At 40.3% G+C, this 21,449-nt stretch overlaps 1 protein-coding gene across 1 annotated transcript in view; it reads right to left on the reverse strand.

Annotated features, from left to right (window-relative positions):
* Nucleotides 1-21,449, reverse strand: part of LOC130076385 (papilin-like) — a 248,654-nt gene that overhangs the window by 123,777 nt on the left and 103,428 nt on the right. Inside the window, exons 12-13 of the mRNA XM_056241461.1 lie at nucleotides 13,166-13,315; nucleotides 7,330-7,482 (exon numbers count right to left, since the gene is read on the reverse strand). Of these exons, the coding sequence (XP_056097436.1) occupies nucleotides 7,330-7,482; nucleotides 13,166-13,315 (303 nt within the window). The remainder of the gene's footprint in view (nucleotides 1-7,329; nucleotides 7,483-13,165; nucleotides 13,316-21,449) is intronic.

A 21,449-nucleotide genomic window follows, 5' to 3' on the forward strand; every position in this document is an offset into this window, starting at 1 on the left:
GAATAGACGCATCATTCGGGCAGGGCGTCGCGACTGACGCGAATTGGGCTACGCGTTTGCCGCGAACGTGATCCGCGCAAGTTGAAAAATTTGAACTCGAGCGAATGTTCAAGCGTCTAACTAGACGCGATAAACGCGTATTTGACGCTCTATCCGCGTTCGGTGTGAACACCATTAGTTTACCTTGTTTCAGCGACGCTTGGTGAAACAGCATGGAGTGGATGTTTTCGGTTCAGATGCTGAATCATTGAAGTCGTACTGTTGTGGTATGCCAGGTCTACTTTGCAGAAGACACATTGCACCTTGTTCTCTTCCTTTTTAAGCATGTAATGATCCTAAACTTTAGACATTCTCTGCCGTTTATGGACATCTTTACTCTCCGCCATCGCGCCAACTAAATTCAGAATGTATCACGCGCTATAGTATAGATCCGCGCGTATAGTGCGCGTCATAGGAATTTAACGAGGCTTCGAGGCAGAGTTTTTGCCTCGAGGAATTTTTGTAATTGAGTTAATCGAGTAACTCGATGAATCGTTTCAGCCCTAGTGGCAAGTGCTCTGTTCCTTGCTGTGGTGTGCTGGGGAGAGGGTGCTCGCATGGGAGATCTAAATCGAGTCAACAAATTGATAAAGAAAGCCGGCTCGGTTGTGGGGACTGAATTTGATATGATCCAGCGCGTGGCTAAGAAAAGAATACTCTCTAAGCTAAAATCAATCATGGACAATTCCTTACATCCAATCCATGCTCTTGGGGTGATCAACAAGAGCACCTTCAGCCATAGATTGATCGCACCAAAGTGCAAGTCTGAACGTACCAGGAAGTCCTTTGTACCAGCGGCCATCAGAATGTTTAATGTGTTATGAATATTCACGTTACTGAATATACTATATTAATTCTGTTATTGAATATCCTGTCCTGAATATGCATCTGTTACTGAATATTCTATATAGGTATTGTTTTTTTGGGGGTTTTTTTGTATTATATATTATTGAGTGTTAAAGCTGCCGTGACAATATAATTTCCTGCAAAGGATCAATAAAGTATCAACAACAACGCACCTGACTTAAGTCAACCTGGCGTCTGCTTCTAGACACCTACAAATTTGTACTCTACGTCTCTCCACAGGTCTCTAGAAATCCACTTCAGCACTATCACTTGGGAATGAAAATAAAATCTCTAGTGTCTAGCCTAAGACGCTGTATTAATAGACAGACTCCAAACAATGCCTTTGTATATGCTTTAATCACGGCCTGGAGGACCTCATATCAATCACAGAGAATCCAACCGGCAAAACGAATACAACAATTTATATAAGATAGCTACATGGCAAAGGTTACATGGCTTTCAACATGACATTTTTTTCTAATATGATTGAATCTACACATGTGCCATTCAGCAATTTAGCAACACCCCCCTCCACCCCATGCATGATCACAGGTTGAGCAGCATTTGTCCGGCAGGGCACTGACCATCATGGTAACAATATTCGGCACACACTGGATTCGCCTTCAGTAGGGCACCAAGGCTGTATGGATAGAGATTCAGATTTAGTCTGGCCATTTAGTGACATTCAGCCTCAGATGTACAGCACAAAACACTCATGAATAGCTAGTTTTACTTACAGAGTGAATTACATTCTAAGTATTATTCATCATCTTTATTCATTTTGTAAAGCCACCCTGTGCCTGAAACAGTGCAAAAGGCAGAATTCAGGTACTTTTGACAGAATATAACAGAAAATAATAATAATAATAATAATACAAGGCAATGAGAAAGCTGAACCAAACATTAATATAAATATATGGTAACACTTTACAATCCATTTGTTAACATTAGTTTACTCCATTAGTTAACATGAACTGACAATGAAAAATACTTCTAAAGCATTTATTAAGTAAGGAATAATTGATGACGTGCCGTTGACTTATTAGAAAATAATATTCATTAATGCATTATATTCAACAGACCGGAGTCAATTATTCCACTATTATATATATAAAAAAAGAAAGAAATCATTTTTTGTTTTTAATCCTATTGTTTAATACATTTATTAGCTTGGTAGGTGTCATTGTGGGTTTTGGTGCTTTTGCTGTTGTAGGCTGTACCTTTCAAATAACTGAAATAGTTTCATGAATCGATATGGACATGTTCCTAATGCGGTCTACTTTTAGCCAGGCTAACGTCAGACCACGTCTCATTGACATTGAGACGTGGTCTGGGAACCACATGTTCATTTTCTCGTATTTGAGGCGTGGTTTACAAATGCCCAGAGCCGTTTATTGGATGCTACGTATGTCTATCAAATGCGCCTGCACGTAGCTCATAGCCAATCATTTCAATTATACCAGATGACGCATGTAGAGCGACAGAAATTAGACAAGGAAGACGATGGGTCAGAGATTTCAGCATTTCTCATTGTTGGGACAGTCCCAGTCATTGGCACACAACTCGTCACACTTTGTTTTTTTGTAATATCTGATTGGACACACTCCTGGCTTTGTTGCTATACAGACACATGACAGAGAAGTCATATCACTGAATACTGAAAGAATTTTTTACTGTTTTTATTTTTGGTTAACCGGTTGATTAACCAATTAATCAACCGACAAAAACAAACATAACACTCCAAGTAAAAGAGTGCTGAACTTTATAAAAAAAAAAAAAAAAAGGTACTGAACCATGAAAATGTGCCTCTCAGCCTCGACAGCAATCATAGGCTACTGCGGTTCTTTATCTGCTAATGCAGCATCTAGTCAGCAAATTAATTACTTTATAATGATATGACATCATTGTAATGTTCTGTATTCATACAGTTTCGCATCTGTCAGTGCTCTCAGCCCAGCATGTGCTCTCTTTGCAGCACACAGCCTCAGTGTCAAAATAAACAGCACGAGGCATCAGTGATAGTTTGCATTTCACCTCTAGAGGCCGCTCTCGTACTGTATAATGACAGCGGACCATTCTTAGCTGCTCTAGACTCCCCATATAGCTCCAGCAACGGACGAAACCCGGAACAACCATCGGCGTGGATTTTTAATGATAACCGAATGTTCCACCAATCAGCGCAAAGATTTCGTAGCCATGCGATATGGTTGTATATCAGAACGCTATGTTTACCTACGGCACGAGTACAGTATACGTTTTAGGACATCCTCAGACCTTAGTCATATGACAAAAAGGCATCATGCCTCAGGTATGATGCCGTTTCGTCTAATAGCTGAAGCCATTTAGTCTAAGACTGAAAGGCTTCAGGTCCCAGGAAAAACAACTTCAGGTGTCAAGTCTTGTACAATTAGGCATCGGGCGAAACGGACTCAGTACATTCACTGCGAAGTTCTTTTTTCTTCATATGGGTAAAACAAAGTTGGAAACATCTTTGCAGCGATCTAGACTGACTGTAAGTGAACATCCCGACGTCGTGCTGAGAGTGGCGTTTCTAGATAAATGTGCACAGTCTGCACACACACACAAAAAAGACAACAGTTAAGAAAGCATCTGGTCATAGTGATGTGAATATGTTTGTACCAGCTCTGTAATTCAGCGTCACACAAGTCATGTCACTTATTTTATTGTGTGTGTGTGTGTGTGTGTTAACGCATGCGATAAATGCATTAAACTTTATCGTGTTAAATTAAAAACAATTACTCTACTCGTGCGCACAGAAAGACGTATGCCAGAATCGAGTTATCTTTTGCGCTCGAACAGATTTGATCAGAGTTTGCGTACGCTAAAATCCATGCCAACATTCATATTTATAAAATTTATTTTAAAAAGACGTACCCACTTTTCCTTGTGGCAGAGTCGGACTACTGAAGGGGTTTGGAATTCTAAGCAGCAATTTATCATTTAAGTTATTATTATTATTATTAGGGATGTGCATTTTGGTTATTTTTCCTGACAGATAAATCTATGCTAATATCATTACAACGGTTTACATGAAATGTGTTTCACTTAAATAATTAACACACACAAAAAAAAAAAAAACGCAGCTGTGTAGGCTACGGTGAGTTTAACTTGAGTCGTCACAAAAACTAACCTAAAGGAAACTGAGACGGCTGAAAGCACATCCTGTTTGTTTATTTTACAAATTAGTTTGTTTGTTTTGTTACAATCACTAGGACACATTTCTAAATACTTAGGTCACTTTTTCAAAACTCTTCACACAGTAATCATAACATCAGTCTGTGTGAACTAAACTGTGATCAGTTATCTTTGCTTTTTTAATTATTATTAAATGACGACATCTTTCAGTTTGTATGAATTGTTTTTTCACATAGACAAACAAAGGTCCCGTTCTTCGCAATTCCATTTTTCAAACTTTAGTTAGTGTGTAATGTTGCTGTTAGAGCATAAATAATACCTGTAAAATTATAAAATGGTAAATGGTAAATGGACTGCATTTATATAGCGCTTTCACAGACCCAATGGCCACCAAAGCGCTTTACATTTGCCTCACATTCACCCATTCACTCACTCACACACCGACGGCGGTGTCTGCCATACAAGGCGCCATCCAGGGAGCAGCCGGGGTTAGGTGTCTTGCTCATGGACACCTCGACACTTGGTCAGGTGGAACCGGGGATTGAATACACAAAAAAGGGGGCGTGGTCTTGTTGCGCTCCCACGGAGAAGAAGCACTTCAGCAGCGCATGCATCTCCAATTTATGGTAAGAGGCGTGACCTTTCCGGGCAACGTGCGATAAGCTGCTGTCGAATCACAACACAGGAACCGCTGGCACAATCAGAACTCGTTACGTATCTCTGAAGGAGGGACTTCATAGAACAAGGAAGTCATCGGGCCGTTTTTTGGACAGTGAAAACAGCGGTATACAGATAAGTAAATTGTGTGAAAAATACTGTGTTTTTTTTACACGCGAAACATGAACACATGTTATATTGCACACTGTAAACACAATCAAAGCTTCAAAAAAACATGAAGAACGGGACCTTTAAAACTTTGTACTATACAGGCCAATTTGCACGTTTACATTCTCTTTTCAAAACGGTTAAATTTAAGTTAAAGAAATACATGAATACGAAAATGTATTGAAAATTAATACGACTGAAATTTGCACCATTTTCTGAATCTAAAATGAAATAAATTATCAATCTCAAAACAATTAGATGTAACTGATCACCTACACAAGTGGTTACTCTTTCAATTTCATTACCATAAAAAAAAAAAAACTATGATATATTTTGACTATGTAACCACCTAGTGGGCCTTCTCTGTATGTGCATGTAATTTGTCATTCAGGTGTTTCTAATTAGCATCTATAAAAGAGGAAATTGTTTGATTGAAAAACATACCCTGAAGAAGGCTGTTTGTGCTGCTACGCGTGGGTTGTTTTTTTCCCCCCCAAATAAAGGCTTTTTATCAATTCCTAAGAAGAGTGCCTTGGATTTCCTTCTACTACATGCTATTGAAATTCCCGATCCCAAAGAGCACCTTCATACACTTTTTTTGAACTCCTTGAGCACCCTGGACATTTTTTCCTTTTCCTATACAAGCTAGCTAGTTGCAATGTGTTATTTAGCTCTTTTTTAAACATGGAACTAAAACTAGCGAATTATAGAAATTTACTAAATCTGAGTGGGACGTGAGTGTAACATTTGGAAATTGCAACTATAAAACGGTAAAAATAAAATCAATTCAGGTACAGGTAGCCTACAGCTTACAATTCACTCTTCTGAATTTATTCAGTACGTCAGATTGAGGGGCAATTTGAAACTTTTATGCTTCCATCTGAGGCCGTTTCGCCCGATGCCTAATTGTACACGACCTGATGTTGAATATAATATAATAATACCTGTAACTGGAGCCATACACTGAAGTCCACATCCATTGCTGCAGCATTTCTGATTGTTGGTACAGTCACTGTCATCGACACACGACACGAAACGTATCAGGGCACACTTTCCTGGTTTATATTTCCTGATTGGACACACTCCTGGGTTTGCTGTTATACAGACACATGACAGAGAAGCCATATCACTGAATGCTGAATGATTTTTTCACTGGGGTTTATGGTTCTTTTGATGTTGTAAGGACCTTTGAAATAACTGAAATCATTTGGCAAAGTGTTATGGACATGTAATGTGGTCAAGACCTGCCTGGAACTACTTTAGCCGTGTGTTTCCCTGAAAACGCATTCAACTGGAAGGGGCCCACAATTATTGCTTGCATACCCCTCTTAAAACTCTTAATGGGGCCCCTGCCCGTAGTATATAATATATAATATAATACCTGTAACTGGAGCCGTACACTGAGTTCCACCGCATGCAGTTCTGCAGCATTTCTCTTTTTTGGGACACTCACTGTCATCGGCACACAACTCTTCATCCTTCTTTTTACACATCACTTCTTCAGCGTTTGTCTTTGGACACACTCCTGGCTTCACTGTTAAACAGACACATGACAGAGAAAAAATAAATAAATAGCCCTGATATATTGAAGAGCACAGGTAAATGTGACATTTATTATAATGGGTTTTTGTGAAGATTGTTTTAAGTTCACTTAAATTATAAGTTGTTATATTTTTTAAAGCCTAATAAATGTTAAAATTGATTGCTTTAAATTATACTGTAATGCTGAATGCCTATAATTAATGACTAGAATTAGGAAAAAAATCTATTTCATAGAGACATCAGGATCAGTATTGGTATCAGTGAAGCCTTCTTTCATAAAAAGATGCCATTAAACAAACATTTGAAATATCAGCTATTGTCCTTGTTTCTACATTAATTTTGAGATTAAATGTGAAATTACAATATATTTTTTATCGATTGACCGCACATAATATAATATAATACCTGTAACTGGAGCCATACACTGAAGTCCACATCCATTGCTGCAGCATTTCTCATTGTTGGCACAGTCACTGTCATCGCCACACGAAACGAAACGTATCCGGGTACACACTTCTGCTTCATATTTTCTGCTTGGACACACTCCTGGCTTTGCTGTTATACAGACACATGACAGAAGCCAAATCACTGAATGCTGAATGTCTTTTTTTACCAGGGTTTTTGGTTCTTTTGCTGTTGTAGTCTGTAAGGGCCATTGAAATAACTTAAATAATTTGGCGAAGTGATATGGACATGTAATGTGTAACCAATCAGATTTAAGCTTCCAACAGCCCCGTGGTGAACTTGAAATAAAATAAATGTTAACTAATAAATTATATACATTTCTTAAACATAAAAAAAAAAAAAAAAAACACATTCAACGGGAAGGGGCCAAAAATTCTCTTGTATACCCCCCTTAAAACTCTTAATGGCACCCCTGCCCATAGTATATATATAATATTATATAATACAATAGAATACCTGTAACTGGATCCATACAGTCAAGTCCATTACACATAGTGCTGCAGCATTTCTGATTGTTGGGACACTCACTGTCACCGGCACACAACTCTTCACCCTTCATTAAACACATTATTGTTCCATCGTTTGTGATTGGACACACTCCTGGCTTTGCTGTTATAAAGACACATGACAGAGACTTTTTTTTTAGCCCTGATATATTGAACAGATAACTTTATTAAATTTCAGTAAATCTTTCGACCTGTTAGACAGGTAGGAAGGCCACGGGTAAATACACCATATTGCCAAAAGTTTTGGGACGTCTGCCTTTTAATGCACATAAACTGACATCCCATTCTTAATTCGTAGGGCTAAATATGGAGTTGGCCCACCCTTTGCAGCTATAACAGCTTCAACTCTTCTGGGAAGGCTTCCCACAAGGTTTAGGAGTGTGTTAATGGGATTTTGACCATTCTTCTAGAAGCGCATTTGTGATGTCAGGCACTGATGTTGGACGAGAAGGCCTGGCTCGCAGTCTACGCTCTAATTCATCCCAAAGGTGTTTTATCGGGTAGAGGTCAGGACTCTGTGCAGGCCAGTTAAGTTCCTCCACACTAAATTCGCTCATCCAGGTCTTTATGGACCTTGCTTTGTGCACTTGTGCGCAGTCATGTTGGAACAGGAAGGGCCCATTCCATGAAGCTCTCTACGCACTGTTCTTGAGCTAATCTGAAGGCCACAGGAAGATTGGAGGTCTGTAGCTATTGACTCAGCAGAAAGTTGGCAACTTCGCATGCTGAGGCTCACAGTGCGCAGCTGACCCCGCTCTGTGATTTTACACTGCCAACCACTTCGTGGCTGAGTTCCTGTTGTTCCCAATTGCTTCCACTTTGTTATAATACCACTAACAGTTGACTTGTGAAATTTCCTCACTACTAAATATTCCACAATGGACTAATTGCACAGGTGGCAACCTATCACGGTACCACACTTGAATTCACTGAGCTCCTGAGAGCGACCCATTCTTTCACAAATGTTTGTAGAAGCAGTCTGCATGCCTTGGGGCTTGACTCGGGCTTGACTCGGGCTTGACTCGGGCTCATGTAGGTTGTCTACAAACCGGAAGGTTGGTGGTTCAATCCCCGGTTCCACCTGACCAAGTGTCGAGGTGTCCATGAGCAAGACATCTAACCCCAGCTGCTCCCGACGAGCTGGATGGCGCCTTGCATGGCTGACACCGCCGTCGGTGTATGAATGAGTGAGTGAATGGGTGAATGTGAGGCAATATGTAAAGCGCTTTGGTGGCCATTGGGTCTGTGAAAGCGCTATATAAATGCAGTCCATTTGATTTTATACAACTGTGGCCATGGGAGTGATTAGAACACCGGAATTCAATGATTTGGAGGGGTGTCCCAATACTTTTGGCAATAAAAGTTATGTCATTTATTATCATGGGTTTATGTGAAGATTGTTTAAAGGAACACGCTGACTTTTTGGGACTTTGGGGGATACGGTGAATAAGCTAGAGTTAGATAAGTCCATAAATACCTTTTTCATCTCCGTGCGTGCTGTAACTGTCTGATGCACACACCGCTAGCCTAGCTTAGCACAAAGACTGGATGTAAATGGCTAGCATACTAATCCCAATAAGTGACAAAATAACGCAAACATTTTCCTATTTACATGTTGTGATTTGTATAGTCACAGAGTGTACAAATAACAAGGTCATATGAGACACAGCCATCTTTTAACCGTATAAATATTGGGAACTATATTCTCAGAAGGCGAAGCACTGCTACTTGGGCGGAGTGATTACCGCAGCACCTGAGACGCACCGTGATGAGGAGCAGAGAGTTCGTTCAAAGTTGAAGTAATAGAGTCACCAATTACTAGATAGTAAAAGCATAGTTTACAATCATGGGTGTTCGCTGTATTGTAAAGAGCTGCGACAATAAACAGGGGAGAGCAGGTAATACCATGATGTTTCATAGAATTCCAACCAAAAACGCTGATCTGATGAATCAATGGCTAAGTTACTTGCTCTGGATATAACGTTAGATCCAAACACACCTGAAGAGATCATCAAGGACCATCGTGTTTGCTCAGTACATTTCACTGAGGACGACTATTTTGTAAAAATGGAATTTGCCACACGGACCATGAAACGTGTGCTGAAGGATACGGCCATCCCATCGATAGCAGAGACAGGACAAAGTGGATCACCTGCGGCTGCGGTAAGTGTTCCGTTATGTTTTTAGATGACTAGCCTACTGTAACAGTGCCATTAACCAGATCTAATGTAACTTTAGTGACACTATTATATGAATAGGGTGGTCACTACTATTGCAGTTGTTCCCGGTCTCCATGTATCCCCTATAATGTTAGTATTGTTTTGTCACGAACGCGCTCTATCGCCCTAGTAACAAATGAGCGGAGCTAGAGGTAAACTCAGGACTGTAGCCTTCACCTTGCTAATGAATCGGAGGGGGGAGGGGCAGTTTTTTTTTTTTTGAGAAACAGTGACCTTGTCCAGTAAGGGTAGGCTACTGTCTGTGGGTTCATTGTGCAAAAACAATATGCCTTGTGCTATTACTTTCCCCTTATTCTAGCCTATTGTAATGCAATTATCTAACATTACTGTATTATATGTTGTTGAATACATTTGGTTCAGCTGTAATTGCATTTAAAATATATCGATTCCTGTAATAATAATTCTTTATTCGTGTTCTGTGATATTTATTAATCAGGATGCGTTTTTGGTTGGAATTCTATGAAACATCATGGTATTACCTGCTCTCCCCTGTTTATTGTCGCAGCTCTTTACAATACAGTGAACACCCATGATTGTAAACTATGCTTTAACTATCTAGTAATTGCTGACTCTATTACTTCAACTTTGAACGAACTCTCTGCTCCTCATCACGGTGCGTCTCAGGTGCTGCGGTAATCACTCCGCCCAAGTAGCAGTGCTTCGCCTTCTGAGAATATAGTTCCCAATATTTATATGGTTAAAAGATGGCTGTGTCTCATATGACCTTGTTATTTGTACACTCCTGTGACTATACAAATCACAACATGTAAATAGGAAAATGTTTGCATTATTTTGTCACTTATTGGGATTAGTATGCTAGCCATTTACATCCAGTCTTTGTGCTAAGCTAGGCTAGGCTAGCGGTGGGTGCGTCAGACAGAGTTACAGCACGCACGGAGATGAGAAGGGTATGTATGGACTTATCTAACTCTGGGGGATACAGTGAAAAAGCTAAAGTCCCAAAAAGTCAGCGTGTTCCTTTAAGTTCACTTAAATAATTTTCTTAAAGCCTGATAAATGTTGAAATTGATAGCTTTCAATTATACTGTAATGTTTAATGGCTATAATTAATGGCTAAAATTAAGAAAAAACAAATCTATTTCATAAGAGACATCAGGGGCAGTATTGGTATCAGTGATGCTTTCTTTCATAAAAAGATGCCATCAAACAAACATTTGAAATATCAGCTATTGTCCTCGTGTTGTTTCTACATTAATTTTGAGATTAAATGTGAAATTACAATATATAGAAGTACTTGAATGTCAGGTGCGATTAGTTAATATTTATCGATTGACCGCACATAATATAATAAAATAATACCTGTAACTGGAGCCATACACTGAAGTCCACATCCATTGCTGCAGCATTTCTCATTGTTGGCACAGTCACTGTCATCGGCACACGACACGAAACGTATCCGGGCACACTTTCCTGGTTCATATGTTCTGCTTGGACACACTCCTGGCTTTACTGTTATACAGACACATGACAGAGAAGCCATATCACTGAATGCTGAATGATTTTTTCACTGGGGTTTTGGTTCTTTTGCTGTTGTAGGTTGTAAGAACCTTTGAAATAACTGAAATCATTTGGCGAATTGATATGGACATGTACTTAATGTGGTCAAGACCTGCCTGGAACTACTTTAGCCGTGTGTTTCCCTGAAAACGCATTCAACTGGAAGGGACCCACAATTATTTCTTGCATACCCCCCTTAAAACTCTTAATGGGGCCCCTGCCCGTAGTATATAATATAATATAATATAATATAATATAATATAATATAATATAATATAATATAATATAATATAATATAATATAATACCTGTAACTGGAGCCGTACACTGAGTTCCACCGCATGCAGTTCTGCAGCATTTCTGATTTTTCGGACACTCACTGTCATCGGCACACAACTCTTCATCCTTCTTTTTACAGATCACTTCTTCAGCGTTTGTCTTTGGACACACTCCTGGCTTCACTGTTATACAGACACATGACAAAAAAAAAAAAAAAAAAAGAGCCTTGATATATTGAAGAGCACAGGTAAATGTGACATTTATTATAATAGGTTTTTGTGAAGATTGTTTTAAGTTCACTTAAATTATAAGTTGTTATATTTTTTAAAGCCTAATAAATTTTAAAATTGATTGCTTTCAATTATACTGTAATGCTGAATGCCTATAATTATTTACTAGAATTAGGAAAAAAATCTATTTCATAGAGACATCAGGAGCAGTATTGGTATCAGTGATGCCTTCTTTCATAAAAAGATGCCATTAAACAAACATTTGAAATATCAGCTATTGTCTTTATGTTGTTTCTACATTAATTTTGATATTAAATGTGAAATTACAATATATAGTACTTGAATGTCAGGTGCGATTAGTTAATATTTATCGATTGACAGCACATAATATAATAAAATAATACCTGTAACTGGAGCCATACACTGAAGTCCACATCCATTGCTGCAGCATTTCTCATTGTTGGCACAGTCACTGTCATCGGCACACGACACAAAACGTATCAGGGCACACATTGCTGGTTTATATTTTCTGCTTGGACACACTCCTGGGTTTGCTGTTATACAGACACATGACAGAGAAGCCATATCACTGAATGCTGAATTATTTTTTCACTGGGGTTTTGGTTCTTTTGCTGTTGTAGTCTGTAAGGACCTTTGAAATAACTGAAATCATTTGGCGAAGTGTTATGGACATGTAATGTGGTCAAGACCTGCCTGGAACTACTTTAGCCGTGTGTTTCCCTGAAAACGCATTCAACTGGAAGAAGGGGCCCAAAATTATTTCTTGCATACCCCCCTTTAAACTCTTAATGGAGCCCTTGCCCGTAGTATATAATATGATATGATATGATATGATATATGATATAATATAATATAATATAATATAATATAATACCTGTAACTGGAGCCGTACACTGAGTTCCACCGCATGCAGTTCTGCAGCATTTCTCTTTTTTCGGACACTCACTGTCATCGGCACACAACTCTTCACCCTTCTTGATACACCTTATTTCTTCACCGTTTGTCTTTGGACACACTCCTGGCTTCACTGTTATACAGACACATCACAGAGAGAAAAAATGAGCCCTGATATATTGAAGAGCACAGGTAAATGTGACATTTATTATAATGAGTTTTTGTGAAGATTGTTTTAAGTTCACTTAAAATATAAGTTATATTTTTTAAAGCCTAATAAATGTTAAAATTGATAGCTTTCAATTATACTGTAATGCTGAATGCCTAGAATTAATGACTAGAATTAGGAAAAAAATCTATTTCATAGAGACATCAGGAGCAGTATTGGTATCAGTGATGCCTTCTTTCATAAAAAGATCCCATTAAACAAACATTTGAAATATCAGCCACTGTCTTTATGTTGTTTCTACATTAATTTTGAGATTAAATGTGAAATCACAATATATAAAAGTACTTGAATGTCAGGTGCGATTAATTGCGCTTAATTACAGAAAATGTGCAATTAATTATTTTATCGATTGACCGCACATAATATAATAAAATACCTGTAACTGGAGCCATACACTGAAGTCCACATCCATTGCTGCAGCATTTCTGATTGTTGGCACAGTCACTGTCATTGACACACGAAACGAAACGTATCCAGGTACACACTTCTGCTTCATATCTTGTGCTTGGACACACTCCTGGGTTTGCTGTTATGACAGAGAAGCCATATCACTGAATGCTGAATGTCTTTTTACCGGGGTTTTTGGTTCTTTTGCTGTTGTAGTCTATAAGGACCTTTGAAATAACTTAAATAATTTGGCGAAGTGATATGGACATGTACGTAATGCAGTCAAGACCTGCCTAGCAATTTCTGATCTAAAACCAGTGTTCGAATTGAGGGGGGCTGGGGGGGTCCCAGACCTCCCATAAGCATCAAGGGACCACCCCCCCCCCCCATGAGGCCCCCCCAAAAAATAACCTTGGGGTCCCCCCAGTTTTTCATTAAAACTAAAATACTAGAAACATAATATACAACGTAACATCTATTTTTTTTATCAAAGTATTGCACTGCCGCTCCCATAAGAAGCTACTCCAAATTAGATTTACGTCTGAAAATACGCTCAAGTGCGCCACACGCTGTTTTCTAAAGGAATTTATAGACAGCGACGTCACTGTCAAGTCAACTTCATTTATATAGTGCTTAACAATATGGACTGTTTCAAAGCAGCTTTACAGTGATAATAGGAAATTAAAGTAACAGATGTTTTGGCTTTACAGCAGCTCTAGAATAAAGATATTGTCCAGCTAAAGTTAGTTTTGATCGATTCACTTCCATAGCAAAGATCATTAGTTATTAACTTAGGGGCCGCTTACATAAAACCGTTCTAACAGAAAACCCTTAACGTGCTCCGGCCCGCTCATTCTCAGAATTATTTATCGCTTTCGAGTAGCCATGTGAACCGGAACTATTTTGACAACGTTTTATCTGTACGGAGGTAGAGGGAGGGTGGCCTTCACAGGGGAGAGACTAGTTGACACTTCAGGACTGCGTTATCGTTGTGTCCAGGCGCAGGTCCTTCATCAGATCTGGATACAGCCTGTATCCGGCGGACTGCGGTAAACCTCGGTATAAACAGACTAATATTAGCGTAGACGCCATTCTTCTTATGATGTAGGGGAGCACGGGGCACAACGTAACGCGGGGCTAGTTGTAACACCCTTGTTTTAAATACTTCCACACATGCCCAGTAGCACCTCATTGCAGTACACGAGATCCAGGGGGCGGAGTTGGACCCAGATCTAAGGGGTGGAGATGGGTAGGATTAGGGGTGGGGTTAGGGATCAGGGGGTGGAGATGGGTAGGATTAGGGGTGGGTTAGGGATCAGGGGGTGGAGATGGGTAGGATTAGGGATCAGGGGGTGGAGATGGGCAGGTTAGGGATCAGGGGGTGGAGATGGGTAGGTTTAGGTATTTGTAAGGTGGGAGGAGTTGGATCTGGATCCACCTCCTCCCCCTGGATTTCATGTTCTGCAGTGAGGACCATCTCACTATATAGAGAAAAAAAAAATGTTGCGCCAAAATTCAGAAATCTTTGTAAGATACCACTGAACATTTTTAACCATAACAAAAGTACATTTCTTACTTAAGTTAATGTATATTATTTGTGTTTATTTAAAATTAGACAACTCTGATATTTTAATCTCCAATCTGTTGTTTAACAGTTGATATAGTTCTTTAATGCTTCACTAACTAGTAGAAGACACTAGCAGGGTTTAAACCCCAGTTGTGCAGTTGGGGCATGTTGTAACACTGCGTTACAATGTGCCCCTATAAGAAATATGCTATTATATTCTATACTCTTATGAATTCTATTGAGAAAACATGAGAAACATGTAAATAAAGACTGAGAGTCATTATTTTGTTTTGAACTATGCTGTATAGCCGTGTTTTCCGGTGTGTTTGTTGTTTTTAATTATTAAAAAATAGCCATTATTTTATATGAAAAAAGTTAATAATTATATTTTGGTTTGACTTGTATATTTTTTTTATTAGATCAGATAGCATTTTAAGCTGTCATATGGTGATGTTACAATGTGTCCCTCACATGTTACAATGTACCCCACCTATGGGGCATGTTGTCACATTTCACTTCCATTCTTTCGGGGTAAATCAAGACAAAAGTATACACCGTATTAATAAAACAAAACCACACAATTGTACTAGACATGAGGGAAAATAATGTGTGTAATAAATACTCTAAACCCTAAGTAGACCGCTCTCCTCTAACGAGTACACCAGGATTTACGGGAAGTGTTCCCGGTTACGGCTGACCTAATCTATGCAGCCTAACATTGAATTATAGAAGTTTATAATGTGCTATGTGTATGCTAGGTCAAAGAGATGCGTTTTTCTACACCACACTTCCGGAAAGTGTGTCTGCTTCCCCGACAATGTTAGGGGAACCTTTTCTTCCTCCCTCAATAATAATAATAATAATAATAATAATAAAATAATATGCTCATTTTTTATAGCGCCTTTCAAGAACCCTTCACAAAATACAAACAGTTGACAGACAAGAGACAATCTGCTAGTTATAACAATAAAACAAGCAGAAAAGCAGATGGAGACAACAATAATTAATAGATTAGGCAAAGAAAACATACATTTTCAGCATGAAATGCCTCAAATTAGGCATGAACATGAGAATGTATCAAGACCTTTCTAAATGTGCACTCTTTTGGACAAAAAAAACACACCTTTAAATGAAGCTCTTTTAAGTGGCCATAGCCATGTGATCACAATGTTTTTCTATGTGAAATAATGATAAATATCAGTTTACGCCATTTGATTATGCATGGCATCGAAGCTTAGCAGTCAGAGGCTACATTAGCCAAGGCTGGCCTGTTTAAAAAAAATAGCCCTTGCTCGCACTGGTCAGAAAGTGGAAATGTGACCAATAATTTCTGACTGGCAATGGCATAATTAAACAAATCAAATCCAACTCATGGTAAGAGTTTTGCTTTTCTTTGCTTTACTCCGGGCTTAAAAAAAAAAGATAATTGTGAAAAATAGCAGTATAATTGGCGAGTAGCCTATTGTGTAGTTGGCGAGATACATTTTCATGTCGTGTTACTTTAATTCAGCGCGTGCAGCACAGCAAACAGACTCGGTGCGGAAACGATCGCTGCACTGTTGTATTCGCACCGCTGCTGGAAAGCATCGCCGGACCACATCCGCGGGCAGTGTAAAACCTGTTCAAATCAAAGCTTTGACTCGAAGCTCCATGTGTACGAAAAAAAGGCACCGCATACGCACTGCAAACAGATAATGTGTGAAACTATCGTCAGACCTTTCAATATAAAAGTTCTCTACTGACTGACTCGGATAATATGAAAATGTATATATTTACAAAGTTAATCTGGACACCTGTACTACACTGGTTTATGGATTTCTTCAGGCTGCGTAATGAAGTTAAAGAACATGGATCTCACCTGTGAAGTTTCGTCCTAGAGCAGCTTCCGTTGAGCTCCAGCATCCAGCCAGACACAACAACACAGTGCAGTACACTCGAGCATTCATCCTCTCCACCTGCGATCATACAATGAACTACTGGAAAATCATACTTCAGGACGAGAGAGTATTTAAGCTAGCGCTCAACCAATGGCGTGAGTTTGGGGCGGGATGATCTGGTTTGGCGAACGGTTTAAAAAGTTCCAATGAGGTCAGACAGCTTTCAGGCTATATGAATAATGATGCCAAACGTGTCACCCCCCCCCCCCCCCCCCCCCCCTTGTTTAAAACAGATTATGCAGTAATGCATCCAGTGGAATGCTGCAAAGTTTTCTATGACCACTAGTTGGCAGGTGTAAAATGAGCCGTGGCCCGTGGGTGTTATACCAATGCAATGCAGTGTAAGAAAATCACATCGAATGGGCCTTTTATTCAGTATGGAAGCATATGGGTAGCAATATTCAATTTGAAATGTAATATTCAAAATGACAACGCAATATGTAAAATGGGTATGCATTTCTGTATTTAAATTTACATTTGCCATGACATTTGTGCAACGTTGGTGCAAAATGAAAATGAAAATGAAAAATTAATTATATAATTTACATTTGCCATTTCATAACTTGAGGAAGCACCTGCCAACTACTCTGCTAACGGCACTGTGGGGCTACAGGGGATGTTCTCAGCGGTTGGTCTTTCGTTGGTCACACAACAAAGGTCTGAGGCAATAGATTATCATCATCGGTCCGGCTCGTAAGGCCTGATGTTATGGACTAAGGGGGAAAGAGGAAAAGAAGGGTGTGCACAGGGAAGGAGGCAATCACCTGTCTCTGCTCATGCCTGGACGCTCACGTCTGGCCTGAGCTACTTCCCTGACACCCTGCCTCTTCCTCCTGGACTCGCACCGCCTCAATGACCTACTCCTGCCAGAAGGAGGGGCGCGAGTGGCAACTGAGTCCCGCTGGCCCTGTCTACGATCCTCGGAACGAGACGGGCCAGGACCCCCAGGCTGTCTGGGTGTGGGCCTGGACCGGCGCGGTATACGAGATCTATATGGCGCTGAGCGCGCCTTCGCCTCCCTGAACTTTCCGACCACCAGGGCGAAACCGGGGCATCGAGGAGAAAAGTTTTCTCTTTCTCCCCGATGCCTGCCAGGTTCACACACAGATGCCTCTCCGTGGCCACCATGGCCGCCAACAATCGCGGCTGCTGTCTGTTTGGTGGCCCGGAGAGCCAGGCCTGTGGTGTGGTGCAACTCAGCCACCGCGTCTGGGGTTAAACCCTGCCCCTGGTCCAGGTCCGTCAGCAGGTCAGCCTGGTACGTCTGCAACACAGCCATCGTGTGCAGCGCAGCACCAGCCTGACCTGCCACTGCGTATGCCCTGCCATTCAGACGAGATGTGGTCTGGAGTGGTCTAGATGGAGCGCTCCATCACCTCCACCAGCTTCGCATACGCGATTTTATTTTATACAAATAAGAGCACAGTATATCATTGTCCCAACACTCTTATGTCTTTGAATTAGCAACTTACAACTATTTTTTTCCATAAGGGTATACAAGTCAACCATGAAACAAAGCTTTATTCAAACTACAATCATGTATGTACGCTACAGGCGCTGAACCACATCCTACTGTCATCTCAACACAGCGGTTCCCATTCTGCGGCTTTATTCTGATGAATCAGCTGACCGCCAGAGGTGAGCCGTTCCTTCGTGCCTGAGTTTGTTGCGTGATGTGTTGTGGTTCACAATCTGAGGCAATAAGGGCAGGTGGAGTGATGGAGGGTCTCATCCATGGCACCATTTCCAGGATTCAGCTCTGTGCTCTTCATCGTCAGTGCTCACACCAGTCTGCTGACATTTCAGATCCTACAAAAATGTACAAACAAACATAACACAAAAGCAGTAATTTAGATTTTTGAAGCATTTGATTTCAGTATTATTTAGAAGACAAAAATGCTTTTTTCACAAATGCCGCCATCATCTTTCCTTGCAGGTCCTGCTCCACCACAAAAGCTGTGCAGAAAATCCACAGAAATCAAGAATAAGAAAAGTGCTGTAATAGCTCTGTTTGAAATTACAATAATTAAAATAAACTACAACTTAATATTTAAATAGTTGTTGTTATTAATTTCTGTAGTATACTCACTCAAAGCCTTTAATGGCAGCATCCAGCTTCATGAGCCACTCTCCATCGGATAAACACACATCTGTTCATCTATCCTTGTAACATCCTGACAAGATTCACATAACCTCTGTGATTTATGAGCTCAACACTACATTTACATGTTGAGGTTGTTTTAACTTTTTATCCAACATAAATGTTCCTCAATTTATCAACAGTACTAATGGACAAATAAAATAGATAACTTATGTTTAGTTACTTTATAGATTTGTTCTACACAATAGCACACATACATCACTCAGATGTCTATTTCATGTTGTGATGTGCTCTTCTGCAATACTTATTGAAGATTTTCCTGTCAGATGACATTTAAAATAAGCGTCTTTAAGATGTATGGTTTATGTAAATCCACTTTAGAGACGTAACTTATGTGTGCTTACGGGAGCTCCTCTGTTAGCTATACATAGTAAAACGTGTTTTTACAGCAAAATCACAACTATACTGTCTAACGTCTTTACACCTTCAACAATTCAGCAGTTTACTCTACAGTAGTTCAACACATGCAATTTTAACCCAAGGGACAGTGTTTACTCACATTTGAAAACACCCGCGTCGCTGATCTCCGCGATTGTTGATAATAATGACGTATGCTCTCCCGTGGCCTCCTGGGATAGAAAAGTATCCATCGGATGAGCACTCGAAAACCTGGCCGGAGGCAGTAAGCCATCCGGGAACTTCTCGCCTACTCTTTTATGAATACTGATGTTTCGAACTTTTTCTTTCACGTACTGTTTTCGCCTACTATATAGTAGGAAAGTATATTTGAACGCACTATAAGTATACGCACGTCCGAATCTCGTGATAATTAGTACGTCACCCAGGTAATTCTCGCCTACTCTTTTATGAATACAGAGGATTCGTACATACTTTTTCGCTTGCCTACTCTTTTAGGGGGAAAAGAGTAGGCAATCCCTACTTCCCAACTATATAGTAGGGATGTATGCGGTTTCGAACGCAGCCCCTGTGGTTTTGTGTATGTTCACATAGGGTGGACAAACAAACAAAAAAGTTTTAAGAACCAATAGAATCACGCAGTTGCATAAACTCCCACCCATGCAAGTCTGGAGAATCATGACTGTTAATGAAAAGGGAGGGATTATCATTAATTAGCCACAAGGCTTGTTCGACTTCATGCAGCTCTGCGCAGACCGATCGGCGGCAGACTTGAAGCAGTGCATGCCGGTTAGAAATTTTGTCCGACTTGATACAGCGCCAACGCCACGTGACTGTGACGTATGCCATCAAAGTACCGCGAGAGCGATTCGAGAGTAGCCGTAGAACTCAGCCAGCGCAGCTTCTGAAGAGCGGCTGCTCTGGGCTGCACGAGCTCTGATGACGACACAGCTGTTCCACGATTGGCCGGATTCTCCGCATGACAACGATCACGTGCGTTTCGTGTTTATTCGGTTTATTCTCACACCATTAGTTCCACTAAAGCTCACAAATCAGTTTTTTTTTATAACAGTGAACACTCTTTTCATGTAGTCGCGATGTATTGTGTTATGTTTATCAAAATAAAATTGATTAAAAAACATTGATTCCACTTCATTGATAGTAGTAGGCTTATGTTGAACTTTATTCTTGTTCAAACAAACGCTGTATGAAGCAGTACATAAAGTATTGAATGAAAACGTCTCTGAAACATCTGTGTATTTGGCAAATATTGCATTTATTTCACTTCAGCTGTGCTAGAGTATACAAACACCACGAAAGTGTCCGAAAGTGTCCGACTTCACGTCTCCGTTTGCAGCTCCTCCCCGCCTGCACGCGGCTACTCTCGCCGATCAGTTACATCCAGCCGCAGCCGATGTCGAACACACCTACAGTCTGTAGGGTACAAAAAAACAAAGGGCAGCATCTCAACAGTGTGACTAGTTGTTGAATAATGGCAGGAAGTTGGTGTGCTCTTCCGTCTCTGGCACTTTGTGTTTGGTTCTGCGCTTTCTGTCATGCTGTTCCACAGTGGAGTAATCTGCCCCAGAATCCTCAAACTCTGTTCCAGCAAACTGACCAGCGGTTTCCTCAGCCAGTTCATCAGTTTCCTCAGTTAGTTCAACAGCAAGCTAGTCAACAGTTTCCTCAGCCAGTTCAACAGCAATCTAGTCAACCGTTTATTCAGCCAGTTCAACAGCAAGCTAGTCAACAGTTTCCTCAGTTAGTTCAACAGCAAGCTAGTCAACAGTTCCCTCGGCCAGTTCAACAGCAAGCTAGTCAACAGTTTCCTCAGCCAGTTCAACAGCAAGCTAGTCAACCGTTTATTCAGCCAGTTCAACAGCAAGCTAGTCAACAGTTTCCTCAGTTAGTTCAACAGCAAGCTAGTCAACAGTTTCCTCGGCCAGTTCAACAGCAAGCTAGTCAACAGATTCCTCGGCCAGTTCAACAGCAAGCTAGTCAACAGATTCCTCAGCAGTTTCAACAGTCAGTTTAACAGCAAGCTAGTCAAGTTTCCTTGGCCAGTTCAACAGCAAACAGGTCAACGGTTTCCTCAGTCAGTTCAACGGCAAGCTAGTCAACAGTTTCCTCAGCAGTTTCAGCCTAAGCAGCCAGTGGCACAGGCAGAGCCCCTTGACAAATGTGCTGTAGCTGATTATGAGCAGATCCAATGTGGACCACCTGGTATCAGTGGTGCTTAGTGTGCAGCAAT

The sequence above is a fragment of the Rhinichthys klamathensis genome, unplaced genomic scaffold (genome assembly GCF_029890125.1).
Source record: "Rhinichthys klamathensis goyatoka isolate OS25496 unplaced genomic scaffold, OSU_Roscu_1.1 h1tg000645l_1, whole genome shotgun sequence".
Classification (NCBI taxonomy): domain Eukaryota; kingdom Metazoa; phylum Chordata; class Actinopteri; order Cypriniformes; family Leuciscidae; genus Rhinichthys; species Rhinichthys klamathensis.